At 22.7% G+C, this 14204-nt stretch overlaps 2 protein-coding genes across 2 annotated transcripts; one reads left to right on the top strand and one right to left on the bottom strand.

Annotated features, from left to right (window-relative positions):
• Positions 1–3486: 3486 nt before the first annotated feature.
• On the bottom strand, positions 3487–7702 carry LOC122500459 (ras-related C3 botulinum toxin substrate 1). Its single transcript, XM_043609400.1, has 4 exons — positions 7187–7702; positions 6529–6651; positions 3968–4304; positions 3487–3688 (listed from the first exon to the last, which is right to left on the bottom strand). Exons 2-4 carry the CDS (start codon positions 6642–6644, stop codon positions 3554–3556), a joined length of 588 nt encoding a protein of 195 aa, XP_043465335.1. The 5' UTR covers positions 6645–6651; positions 7187–7702; the 3' UTR covers positions 3487–3553.
• Positions 7703–7776: 74 nt separating this feature from the next.
• On the top strand, positions 7777–12647 carry LOC122500446 (cell cycle checkpoint protein RAD17). Its single transcript, XM_043609376.1, has 9 exons — positions 7777–7980; positions 8476–8887; positions 9131–9287; positions 9510–9632; positions 9716–9894; positions 10093–10182; positions 10265–10455; positions 10663–10781; positions 12433–12647. The coding sequence occupies exons 1-9, from the start codon at positions 7966–7968 to the stop codon at positions 12563–12565; spliced, it is 1419 nt and encodes a 472-aa protein (XP_043465311.1). The 5' UTR covers positions 7777–7965; the 3' UTR covers positions 12566–12647.
• Positions 12648–14204: the final 1557 nt, after the last annotated feature.

The raw sequence follows: 14204 nt of genomic DNA, 5'->3' as shown, positions 1-14204 counted from the left end.
AATCAATTTTAATTAATTAACTAATTTTTTTCCCTAAAGGAAGTATTTTTGTTTCTATTTTCTTTACAAAATATTTTCTGCTTTGATATTAGACAATATTTTCAACTACAAATTAAAATTCACGAATGAAAAAAAAAATGCAATTTTATTTCTCAAAGAACAAAATTCAGAATCAAAGTTCAAAAGTTGCAAAATTATTATTTTGGTCGAGCACTCTTGAGCGCAAAAATAATAATGTTCGCTTGTATTTTTAAAAAATATGAAAAAGAATTATTATTTTTATTGAGATTTCAAAATAAAAAAAAACTTTTTTCCCCTTTTTTTTGTGTTAAAAATTTTTTTCGAAAAAAAATGTCACGTAAAAGCACCAAAAAAAGATTAATTATTCTCTCGTTTCAAAGTACCATTGTAATGAAATTTTTATGTTTTTGTCATAATTGATTATTTGAATGCATAAAGGCCTAGTTCTCGTAATTGTATGTAATTAGAAAAGAAAAATGAGATTTTTCTTAAAAATTCAAGAAAGAAGACGAGAAAATTTTTCATTTAAGGAAATTGATGTTTAATTATTATTATTAATTATTAATTATATTTATTATTAAAAATGTTAAGTTAAAAATAATGAATTATTTTTAATTAAACTGAATTAATAATAATAAATTATTTACTCCCATTTTTTCCAGAATTTTATTTTTTCACTTTCTGTTCAATTTTAATCGAATTAATCAAAAGTGATTAAAATTACAATGAAAAAAAAATATTTAATAATTAATAATAATAATAAGTTTTGACAATATCAATGGATCGAAAGTCCTTAAATTTTTGGTAATTGAGATCAGCTGCAAGGCATTTTTTTTCTTTTCTTCAAAATTGAAATTATCATTTTTTGTTTGTTATTCTACAGTATATACATTTAGCAAGCTGTAACGAGTTTTTATTGAATATTTTTTCAGTAGTTTCATTTTAATCTTATATTTTACTTTAGACACATAAAGATAGTCATTCAGGAATTATGAAAATTATTTTTCGTATTCTTCTTCTTTTTTTTCAATAACACGATATTTTTTTTCACATTGAAAAATATGTCATTTAAACATTTTAAAAATGTCATATTTTGCTTTTATATTTATATATTATTTAAATAAAAAAATTAGTTCAACTAGTTTTTTATTTTATTTCCTATAGTTTTTTGAATAGAAAAAAAAAGTTTTTTTATTATATTATTTCTATAGTTTTCTGAATAAAAAAAAATGTCGAAAAAAAAATTCGGAAATTTGAAAAATAGGTTTATTTTTTGAGATTTCTTCAGTTTTAAAAACTTTGTTCGTTCTATTTTTTTCCTTTCTTTCTTTCTTTCTCTTTAAATTGTATCATACACGTGTATAGAGTAGATATCTTTGTTTTTGATTATTTCCTTGCTTTAACTTAATGAGGTAAAGTTTTTTTCTTTCTCTATGTTAAGTGGCTCGTAAAATAAATTTGTGAATAATCGCAAAAATATTAATTCGTTTCTCTACATTCGTGTTTCTTTTTCGAAAATTCCTCCATTCTGAAGATGATGGAATTATGGAAAATAGTTCTCAATCACAGATTTAATTCTCGCATTCGTTTCGGTTTTTGGTCCTTTGCAAAAAGCGATTTATGACAAAAAAATAGAAAAAAATACAGTAAAATAAAAAAAAAATAGAAAAAAATACAATAAAATAAAAAAATTAATAAAAAAATGGAAGAAAATACAATAAAATAAAAAAATACAAAAGAATATTAATAAATAGAAACTAATATCTAAAAAGAAGCTGACCACCAAGTTTTTTCTCAAAAAATAAAAAAAATACCAATAAATTTTCTCTTTTTTTTCCAAGAAAAGAAAAACGAAGACGAGAATGAATCTAAAGAGCTAAAAATGATTTTTCTAATTGTTACTTTTGTCCCTTTCGTCTGAAAGTTCAAAAGTCATGGACAATAAGAAATAATCTTTACCTGACGAAATTTACACAGCATTTAATTTTTTTTTTTTGCGATTCTTACTTTCTAGTACTTGTATTCTTTCCTCTTTTTATTTTTATCTCCCCCGTTTTATTTTATTACCATTTCGAAGTTTTATTTTTGTAAAAATTCTAGAAGAAGAGTTAAAGAAAAAAAATTCTGAAACTGTAAATTTGCCAAAAAAAAAAGAAATATTATTAAAAAAAAAAATCAGAAAAGTGACTAGAATTCCTTATTTTTAATTTAGAGAATTCTAGGCGAAGAAAAATTCACAGTAGATACTGAAAAGTATTTACGAAGTCTTTCAATTACGTATAAAAATCAGTTCGTCTCGTAAGCATATTTAATATGGCAGTATTGCTTGTATTCGTGAAAATAATTGTTTATGGTTCATATATATATTCTATAATTTATATATATAATTATATAAAGTAAAAACTTCTTTGAGCGAAAAATCGTACATATCAAAAAGTATGTACTTTATTGTGACGCATAAATATTTTCTAAAATTCTTTCCATTTCGACAGTAGATTTTTTTTAGAGTCCAATTTCAATTTCAATTTTTTTTTGACTCATTACAATTTTTAATTGGATTTTTGAATTATTATTTCAATAACTAATTATTAAAAAAGTTAAGTAATTAATTAATTAATAAAATAACTAATTATGAAAATTTCGAGTCAATTACTTTTCTAAAATCATATTTCGCCTGTATTTTTAATTGGATTTCTTAAAATAATTTTTTAAAAAACATAAAATAATTATTTTAAAAGTTAAAATAATTAATTATTTTGAAAAATAGAAAATAATTAATCATTTCTAAAAAAAATACTGAATTCGAATTGTAGAAAATATTCACGCATTCTCGTTATTATTATTAATTTCTTTTCTTCTCTTCAAGAAACAATTATTATTATGGAAAAAGTGCTAAAAACGAATTTTCATTTCTATGGCACAATTTATAATATATACCAACTATTGCTCTATACTCTGTAAACTTCTAATTAAAATGCTTTCAAACTTTATATTTCTAATTGTACATGTAATTAAATATTTAATAAATGTTCCATTCTTCATTGAAACAGAAATAATATTCAAAAAACTGGCACTCTATAAGTAACTTTAAAGTTTAAAGCTTTTACTATTGACCACAATTCTACTTTTGATATTTATAATAATTTTTTCCCCTTACTTTTTGTTTTCAAACTAGTTTTTTTTCTTATTTTTTTTGAAATTACATTCTAAATATGCACCATTTAAGTAGAATTGCCATTAAAAAAAAACAAATTATGGCACTGAGAAATTATTTTTGTTTTAAGCTGGGAGAAATTAGTCGAAGAAAAAAAATAACGGTGCGAGAAAGTTTTCGTTAATTGAAAAAGAAAAAAAAAATTAAAAAGAAAGTACAGTGGAAATATTAATTCATCGAACTTTTGTAAAATAATTGAGTAAATCTAGAAGAATCTAGATTTTTCGATGATTTTATACCTTTTTTTTTTGTTTGTTCGTTTTCTCTTTTTACCTACTTTAGTTTTCTGTTGGGGTTTTTTTTTCATCTTCGTTTTGCTTACAGTAGTGAGCACCTTCGTTGACGACGTTTTTGTGGTTCGGGTCGTAATACAGCGCGAACTGCCTCGTCGAAAACTTGTTTTAATCCACGTTGCGTGAGTGCTGAACATTCCATGTATTTAACAGCTCTTATCTGAAAAATTTATTTATTACAATTTAAAATATTTTCAAATAATTTTAAAAAAAATATTTTCATTTATAAAAATTCGTCTAAAATAAAATATCACGTATCTTTAAATATTCCAGGGGGGAAAAATGAAATAAATTATTTCTTTAGGGTAAAAATAATAGTAGAGAATATGTTTCTCTCCTTATGGTAAATTAAATTAAAATTATAACAGGAGATGTCCCTGGGATAATTTTAATTTTTCTAATCTTTACAAAAGAGTTTAAGAATTTAAATAAAATTGACCTTGTTCGCAAGTTTCTGTCCCTGTTCACGTTTAATAGCGCTGAGTCCTTGTTCGGCGAGTGCAGTGAGTGTTTCGCGATCATCTCGCAAGTCAATTTTTGTCCCAACGAGAATCATCGGTGCATCGGGACAATGATGCTTAATTTCTGGATACCATTTACTAGTGACATTCTCAAAGGAAGAGGGACTTGTCACTGAGAAGCAAATAAGAAACACGTCTGTCTGCGGATATGAAAGGGGACGCAATCTGTCGTAATCCTCTTGTCCTGCAGTGTCCCACAATCCCAAACTCACAGGAATTCCATCCACCACCATAGGAGCAGAATAATTGTCAAATCTGAAAATTTCAAACATCATCAATTAATTTGTTTCATTCTTTTCTTATTCCTTCTTTCCTTTTTAATTCAGGGAAGCCAGAAAAATTTAATTTTGTTTTTCCCTGATTTCCAGACAGAATTTCGACTTTTTCCCTGAACCTAAAGAATATTCTGATTCACTCTAAAAATTATTAGATACTCAAAAAAATGTTCTATTACATATATTTACAAATTTCTTTAATTTCTTCTTCTTTTTTAAATAAATATTTAATCCTAATTATTTTTCCATAGGAATTAAGATTTTCAAAAATTTTTAATTAATACAACAAGAAGAAATTATTTTTAATAATTTTTGAAAAAGTTCTTTAACAATTTTCAAATTCATTTGTTTACAATTCAATTTTACCCAAAAATTTCGATTATTCGGAAATTCTTCATTTAAATATGTATTAGAAATTAAAAACTTCAAATAATTTTAAAAAAAAATTAATTCTACAGAATTGTTAGTTAAAAGTATGAAAAATTCCGATTTTCAAAGATTTTAATTTAAAATAATTAAATATTTCTTAAAATTAAATCCTCATAAAGAATTTTATCAATAAATTTTTAAATAATTGAATTCTTTTGATGAATTTCAATAAAATTTTTTAAGAATAATTACATTTTCCGAAGAATTCGATTAAAATTTTATTAAAAATAATTGAATTCCCAAAAACAATTTTTTATTATTTATGAAAATAATTGAATCTGTTTAAAAAAATATTGAAAATCATTGAATAGAGGAAAATTTTTAAAAATAATTGAAATTTTGACTTTAATTTTATTTTAATAGAAAATTTTAAAATAATTGAATTTTCCTATAGAATTTTATAATTTTATCAGAAAATTCTACGAGTATTCAATTATTCAAATACAAAAATAAATAATTTATTGAATATTTCTTAAAATTGAATTTTTACGAAGAATTTTATTACTAACTTTTGAAAATAATTCATTTCTTTTAAGAGATTCAATGAAAATTTTACTAAAATTTATTGATTTCTTTGAAAGAATTTCATCACAGTTTTTGAAAATAATTGAAAACTTTTCAAGAATTTTATTAAAATTTTTAAACGTAATTGAATTCTTAAAAAAAGTGTTCTTAAAATTGTATTAAAATTAATTATTTATATATTCTTCAGAAAAATTTGATTATTTAATTAATTTCTTGACAAGAATTTAATTAAAATTTTGTGACAATAATTTAATTGTTCCGAAAAGAATTAAAATTCTTATTATTGAAATTTTAAAAAATAATAATTGAATTCATGTAAAGAATTTAAATAATAATTTATGAATATAATTGAATTCAGGCGAAGAATTTTATTAAATTTTGTTTAAATAATTGAAATTTTGACAAGAATTTTATTAAAATTTTAGAAAATAATTGAATTCTTGTGATGAATTTTGATATTTATCAAAATTCATTCTTCTTGTCAGAAATAGAAAAAATTGAAGATTTTGCATTTAAATTCCTAGTTTATGAGGCAAAAAAAAACACAAAAATTCAGAATTTTCTTATGAAGTCTAAGAATTTAATTTTTTTTCCAGTACTTTTAATAAAAATCCCTGACTTTTCCCTGATTTTCCTGACCTATGGCAACTCTATAATTTCTTTTCCATTTTATTTCTTTCTTTCATTTTTTAATAGGTATCTTTTCTCCTTTAATTCTCTAAATAGACTCAATTTTGTCTTGATTTAGATTTAAAGGTTAAAACTAATTTCAAAATCCATTAGTTCCTCCTTTTTCTATTTAAATTCCCCCCCTCGAATTAAAATAGTAAATAACTTGAGGGTGTCTTTCGGAAAATTATCTTTACGTTGAGAAAGAATGAGTTTATTTTTAATCATTAAAGAGAAAGGAAGACAAGCAAAAAGATAATGTGAAACGAATTGCTTCCTGTGAAGAGTAGGGTGTTTGTGAGCCCTGCTAAACTATTAATAGACACCCTAGTTTACTGTTCTTAGGAAGACTTATGTGACAAAAAATAATAAAAAAAAAGGAAAGAAGAGAAAGTGTCACATCATTGAGATATTCGCATAAAAATAATCTATTTAGTCTTCAGTTTGTTAAGTGCCAAGTAAATTCTTCTCCTTCATTTTTCACGCTTCAAAGTTGCGATAAACATGAAAATAGAAAATAAACAGAAAGAAGATAATTTCATTATTATTTTGTTTAATTAAAAAAAAAAGAAGATACTCACACTGTAGGCACATATTCTCCGGGAAAACTGTCTGTTGTGTATGATATCAGCATGCAAGTTTTTCCAACAGTTCCATCGCCCACAACAACACATTTAATTGGTCTTCCCGAACTCATGTTTAATCTGTAATTTCCAAAAAAAAAATTAATATAAAGGTAGAGACATTTTTGAGAAAAATATTCAAAAAGTAAACTAAGTTTTACACAGAGAACAAAAATTTATGTACATAAAACCAAATTTCCCGATTGTGAACGTCAAATTAATTTTTTACTGCAAATATTTGCAAAAAATTACCGATTGCAATAAAAAAAAATAACATTTTTTAATGTCACACAATTTCAGTCAAATTTGTTCAAATTAGAAAAGAAATAAATGAATTTTCTACAGAACTTTACATTAAAAAAACACCGATTATTTAAAATACACGTAATTAATTTCTACACGTTTATCTTTCCTTATTTTTGTTTCTTTTGGAAAATCGATAAATTAAAACAGAAACAGACGCACTGAATGAAAATGCAAAATTTACATTATATTAAAAAAAAATGTATAAAAACTCTTCAAAAATCAGATGCAGTTTTGAGAATTTCAAAGTAAATTAATCATTATTTTCATGTCCAAAATTGGAATTCTTAATTATACGAGAGAAACTTCTTACCAAAAATGGATTAGCGGTCTTGTGTAAAAACGTTGGGATTTCATAAGATGATTTCCAAATCAATCTTTCTTAACAAATCACTGGTAAAAACTAGGTTGCCATGATGGTTTTTTTTACGAAAAAAAAATATCAATCAAAATTGATAATTAAACTTAAGCAGATGTTTCTCTGAATCACTTCCTTATTTCACTTTTTTTTCCTCTCTTTCTCTCTCACTCACTCTTTTTTTTAATAAGAAGAACACTGAATATAGAGAAGCGCAGGCAGACAGGGTTGAGGTTATCTCATTTATTTCCTGATTACCATTGAATTTACTTGAAAATGGCGATATTCTCGATGATAAAAACACAATAATGTTTCTACCTAAGCTCTCTTTGAGTTTACAAGAACTTTATTTTTCTTTACTTTTCAGTCGAAATGGAGATAATTTAACTCTGCCCTTTTTTCTGTATCAAAAAAACTTATAAAGATACGCAGTTTATAAAATCTCTATTGTAAATGGTTGGTTGGTTTGGCTGACCCCGTAGGTCAAGTGCTCTTGTCCTCAACGTTAACATAAGGTGATTATAAAGGAACCTGCAATTCAACATTACAACTCAGTTCAAAGAACAACCGCTTATTTTGTAAACAAACTTATTAACATTTAAAATGCAAAAATTTGTTATTATTGTTTAAAAAGTCTAAAAAATAACATTTTTCGACGGTTAAAATGAGACTATTTATCTTTCTTTTCTTTGTTTTGAGTTAAATAACCAGTGTTTTCTTGAAAATAAATAAAAATGTCTCAACCCAAGGTAAATTTTACAAATTAAGAAACATTCACCATAAAGTATTGTTTTAAAAGTTTCAAAAGTTAATAACGTTAATAACTATAAACATTTTATTAAATTACAATAGAAGGCAATTATTCAAGTCAAAATTCTACTAAAATTAAGTTCTATACGCAAACTATTCATTATTTTAAATATTTATTTTAAACGTTTTAAAGGTTAGAATTTATAGGTTAGACTTGTCAATAAAATATATAATTTTTTAAAGATTTTTAATGATTATATTATAATAAAATTCTATTATTATTATAATTATAATAAAATCATCGTCATAATCTGTCCTCACGTAAATTTAGTGTTGATTTATTCCAATTTTTTATTTTATAGTTGGAATTGTTATGTCAAAAGTTTGACAGTTAATTTATAAATATAATAAAATAAAGTTTATTTTTTTGAAAAAAGAGATAATAAATAATTTTTTTTTAATAGTTTTTAATGTAAATTATTCTATTTTCACAGAAAAGTACCTGGAATCTGCCTTCATTTGATTGTCCACCTTCAAAAACGCCGGCAAAATTGAAACGAAATGCCTCAATGCCAATAAAATCGCCAGACAGTCCACCAAAGAGGAGTTTGACGAGAAAATATTCCGAGGAATTTCTAATAAAAAAGGAAAATATTAGCAGTCTTGCATTACTAATGAAAGCTTGCTATCCAAATAGTTCGTCTGATTTAGCAATTAGTCGACAAAAACAGCAAGAAATTTCCTCATGGATTGAGAGTAAAACGAGTCGTGGAAAATCGTGTATATTAATTATTTCCGGTCCATCGGGTTGTGGAAAAACTGCAGCGATTCGTGTTATTGCCAAAGAATACAATTTTGATATCACCGAATGGATAACACCATTAGATCAGCTTATGGATGAAAATAGTGAGAATTTTCTTTTAGAATCCAAAGAATAAACATTTTTAAAAATTTTTTGTTTAAATTCACTTTATTTATTATTTAGTTTTTTTATAATAAAGTCTTTAACGTCCGAGTGGTTTTAATAATAATAAGATAAACAAAGACATTTAGACAAAGAATGTCTGAATATATTCGTTTATCTTATTATTTTTTTTATTTATTTATTTTATTCTAATTTGGATTTATTTTTTATTTTTTTCCTTACAGATAGAGTTATGAGACAAGGGGACAAATTCGAGGAGTTTTTAATACGAGCGACTCGATATAATTCAGTATTAAGTAACAATTCAAGACGTTTGTTGTTAATCAAAGAATTGCCAAATGTTTTCTTAGATGATAAAGAAGGATTTCACGCTGTTTTAGAGTAAAATTATTTTGTTATATATTTAGATAGAATTAAAAAAACTAATTTACTGTTTGATAAAATTTGAATTTAATTATTTATATATTATTAAATTTTTATTTAATTTTAATTTCTTTATTATAAACTTAGAATTTTATTTATAATAAAAAAAGATTTTAGAATAATTTATTAAATCTAAGATTAAATTGTTTTTGAATGTATGACGAAAGAAATATTTTTCAGAAGGTACACTGAATACGGAAGAGAACCGCTTGTTTTCATTAATACAGAAACCGGAAACTCGAGAATAATGCAAACTGTATTCGGAGCGAATGTTCGAGAAAAATTTGGCATCGATTTAATTAAGTAAGTGAACTATTAATTTAAATTCAAAGTTCAGTATTTTTAATTTTTTAACTAAAACTTACGTTTTTATTGTTTTTTTTTAGTATATACGCAACAACACAAGTGGCGATGAAGAAAACCTTAGAGCGAATATCGAAAATTCTCAATGGAAAAGCGAGTCATTTTTTGAATGTTACACAGGAAAAAATAAACGAAACACTTGCTAATAACATCGGAGATGTAAGAAGCGCCGTATTAAATCTTGTTTTCGCCTCATTAAAGGGTAAAGAATTTAAATAATTTAAATAAACTAATTTCTATATAGATCAAAAATAGAATATAGTTTTAACTATTTAAAAAAACTAATCCTTATTAATAATAACTATTTTTAAACTATTATTTTTTATGAGATTAGTTTAAAAATAGTGATTTCTTCAAAAAATTGTATTGTGAAATGAAAATGTTCTCTCTGTGTTTTAAGTACCCGACAGCGTAACGAAAAGTACATGCGAGGTGCGAGAGGAAACTTTAACTCTACTTCATGGAATTGGAAGAGTTATAAATCCAAAAAGTAAAAATATAATATTAAAGTTTGCAAAAATAAATTTAAAATAAATATTATTAATTGCTTGACAAATTAAAAAATTTTACAGGAATTAACGAGGGAAATTCTACAAAATTCTTTCATAATCCTGACGATATTGCAGCATTTTTTCAATCGCAAGCCGCAAATTTCGTTCATTTTCTACATGAAAATTATTTAAATACAATGCGAGATATCGAACGCGCCGAATTAAGTTCCGATATTTTGAGTGCAGCCGATGTTCTAACATCCGAATGGCGGGTAAGCAGATTGAAAGAAAACTAAAATTACAATTACAATACATTTTTTTAATATACTTCTTTTATTTTTTTTTTAATTATCATAAATTATAAAAAGAAAAAAATGAAAAAAGTTGCAAACTTCAAAGTTAACAATAAATAAATATTTCTTATTGCCAAAAAAAAAGAAAGAAAAATAAAATAAATATTTTCATTATTTTTTTGACAGGATTTGAATTTAAACAAAGTGTCATTATCATTTTGTGTCAGAGGATTAATGGTTGCAAATAATAATCCCGTGTGCGGTTGGAATCCAGTCAAAAAACCACAAAACGCTTTTTTGAAAACGTAAGTAGAGTATTTTCATTAATTGAACTCGATTATAATATTTTTGAAACAATTGTATCAAAAATTAATTTTCAATTTCTAAATTTACCCAATTTTCTATTTGTTTCATAAGTTCTTAAATTATTTTTCATTTAAATGTTTTGAATTTAAAAATTACTTTATTGAAAATTATTGAATTGTTAAGAAGACTTTTATCAGAGAATTTGAAAATAATTGAATTCCTTCGAAGAATTTTATCAAAAATTATGTTAATAATTAAATTTTACTAATCTTATTAAAATTGTATTAAAAATAATTGAATTCTCGCGAGGATGTTTATTATTTATAAAAATATGTAATTGAATTCTTACGAAGAATTGTGTTAACATTTTTGAAAATTCTAATTCAATTCTTTTAAAGAATTTTTTTTGGTTTTTAAAAAATAATCGTTTTTATATATAATTGTAATTAAAAATTTAATTTTTGAATTTTATTACAATTTTTTAAAAATAATTTAATTTTTCTCAGAATTTTATTACAAATTTTTTAAATAATCGAAATCATTCCAGAAATTTTATTAAAATATCTCTTAAAAATAATTTAATTCTTTCCAATTAATAAATTTATTATTTACATTTTCTATAAAATTATTCAGAAAAAAATTTTAAATTCTTTAGGAGAATTTCTTTAAATTTTTTTGAAAAAAATATACTTTTTTTAATAATTGAATTTTATGAAGAATTTCTTTCAACTTTTTTCTAAATAAATCATTTCTGTTAATAATTGCAGTTAAAAATTTGAATTTTTAATTTTATTAACATTTTCTGGAAATAATTGAATTCTTTTCAAAATTTTTTTACAATTTCTAAAAATTCTTGAATTCTTTCGAGAAATTTTATAAAAATTCTACTGTAAATAATTGAATTCCTGTAAAAAATGCTACTAAATTTATAAAAAAAATTTGAATTCTCTAGAAAAATTGTATTACAATTTTCTAAAATAATTGAATTCTTCTGAGAAATTTCATTAAAATGGTACAGAAAATAATTGAATTCCTAAGAAGAGTTTTATTATTTATAAAAATAATTTAATTTTTGCGAATAATTTTATTCTAAATATTTAAAAATAATTTATTTCTTTTGTAAAATTTTATTAAAATTTGCTTTAAAAATTATTGAATTACTAGGGATAATTTTATTAAATTTCTAAATTATTTATGAAAATTGAATTATTTTCATAATTAATCTAATTTTTCGCTGCAATTTATAATTATTTTAAAGAATTTTAATAAAATCCTTCGCAAAAAATTTATTATTTTGAAAAATTTTAATAAAATTCTTTGTAAAAAAAAATTTAATTCTTTTCTTAAATAAGTAATAAAAATCTTCGCAAAAATTCAATTATTCTGAAAATTTTTGTTTAAATTTTTTATGAGAGAATTGAAATATTTTCAATACAATTTTAATTAAATTCTTCAAAGAAATTCAATTATTTTCGAAAATTTTAATCAAATTCAACCAAATTTCAATTGTTTTCAATTATTTTCGAAAATTTTAATTAAATTCTTAGTAAGATTTCAATTGTTTTTATATTTAATAAATTTTTTCGCAAGAATTTAATTTTTTACGTACAATTTAAAAAAATAAATTAATGTCAATAATTAATTTTTCAGAGATAGAAATTTAGCTTCTGCAGAAATTTCCTGGTATAAATCATTGATAGATCAAAACTTAAAAAAATCCAATGAAGGAGAAATGGAAAATGCAGTTGTTGATGAGGAAACAATAATTGAAGATGTTGATTAGTCACTTGGTCATTTTCTTCTTATTTTTGGTGTTATAATATTGTATTTTTTATATTTTCTATAAAATAAAACGACAAATCTTATTTGTTCCTTCAATTAATTATACTCATTAAAAAATAATTTCTTTAAGAAATTATTATTAGAAAAATTCAATGTTTATTTAATAGAGAAGTAAGAAAAAACCGAATGTTCAAAACATTGAAAAATTAAAAGTTAGAAAGAATTAATTAGAAATGAATAAGAAAATTAGAATTAGAAATTACATTAGAAAATTAGAAATCTAATAAAAATTAGAAAGAAATGCAAAAAAATTTGAATTTTCATCTCCTTGAATCCCCAAAGTCGTAGAATTTTCAAAACATCAAAAAACTAAAGGATCGAATCTCTAAAATAAAAAAAGAAACATTTTTTGTAAAATGCATTTTATTCGATATCTCAAAAGTACAAATTTATAACGAGACTAGACAGCTACCGACTGTTTTTTTTTTACCAAATAATTTTATCTTAACTACACATCATTAATCGAAAATTGAATATTACAATAGTAATAATGATTAAAATGATATTTGCTTCAAATTTTTAGTCTTAAAATAGGGGGCAAAAAAAGTGACAAACGACGATTACTTTGTACTACCTTTTTTTTACAACTCACATAACAAATACTGAATTAAACGCTTTTTTTGTTAAAACTACTTAATTAAAATCCATTGTTTTTCTTCCTCTTAATATAAATTGAATACGAATACAGCTTTGCGCAAAGGAACATTATTAATATTAAAACATTCGATATTTTGCCTAAGATCAACATTTTACGATGCCTAATACAGTGTTTACTAAAAAAAAAATCCGTCTTTATTATTACAATAATAATTAGAGCTCAATTAAATCTTGTTTCAAGTTTGTTCTGCACATACATTAAAATTCTATTTACATTATTGTTGTTGGAACATAAATTATAAAAGTTAATACGCTCAAAAATAAAAGTATAAAAATATACAATATGACTATATAATTATATGCAATGAAAAAGCTGCAAATAAATTTTTCAATTAAAAAAAAAACAAAAAAACAAAATTGAATTAATTCACGTGTGATTATTTTAAAATTAAATATCAATTTATTTACAAAGGCACTGTTGTTGGGCCTTCGGAAACAAAAGTGATTATATATCACATATTTTTTTCAAAGTCTCTGTAATTCTTCTTTTAATTTCTTTCATAATTAGAAATTAATTTTTTTTAATATTAATTTATTTCTGTGTAAATTTCTATCAGAAAAGTTTTTTTTCAATATTTGAATTATAAATAAATATTTTGAAATTTTTTTCGATAAAAGAAAAAAAAATGTAGAGCGTAAATAAATTTTCTCCAAAGGGAAAAAACATTTTTTTTCAAGTAACTTAACAAATTCTTTCTAATCGCAATTTTTTTAATTATATTAATTTATAAATATTTGATTGTACGATTAATAAAATCTGGAAAATCTATCGCTAAATTTGATTTTTGATTACGTAAATATCTGTAAATACAATTCTTTTTTTTTCGTTTTTGAAATTGTATAGCTACATAATTATAATATTATAAATTTAAATGCCATTTAATTTGGCACAGTGACGCAAGTAAGTTTTGTGCTTATTGGAT

This window comes from Leptopilina heterotoma, unplaced genomic scaffold (assembly GCF_015476425.1).
Source record: "Leptopilina heterotoma isolate Lh14 unplaced genomic scaffold, ASM1547642v1 Lhet_101, whole genome shotgun sequence".
Lineage (NCBI taxonomy): Eukaryota > Metazoa > Arthropoda > Insecta > Hymenoptera > Figitidae > Leptopilina > Leptopilina heterotoma.
This window is presented reverse-complemented; position numbering and strand designations above follow the sequence as displayed.

Excerpts from the sequence above, each read along its gene's own strand:
- LOC122500459 (XM_043609400.1), bottom strand. The coding sequence starts at position 6,644 with ATGAGTTCGGGAAGACCAATTAAATGTGTTGTTGTGGGCGATGGAACT. Across the intron at positions 4,305-6,528 it reads GGAGAATATGTGCCTACAGT|ATTTGACAATTATTCTGCTC; the intron begins GTGAGTATCTTC and ends TGAAATTTTCAG. Across the intron at positions 3,689-3,967 it reads GACAGAAACTTGCGAACAAG|ATAAGAGCTGTTAAATACAT; the intron begins GTCAATTTTATT and ends TAAATTTTTCAG.
- LOC122500446 (XM_043609376.1), top strand. Across the intron at positions 9,633-9,715 it reads TTTGGCATCGATTTAATTAA|TATATACGCAACAACACAAG; the intron begins GTAAGTGAACTA and ends GTTTTTTTTTAG. Across the intron at positions 10,456-10,662 it reads TTCTAACATCCGAATGGCGG|GATTTGAATTTAAACAAAGT; the intron begins GTAAGCAGATTG and ends TTTTTTTGACAG.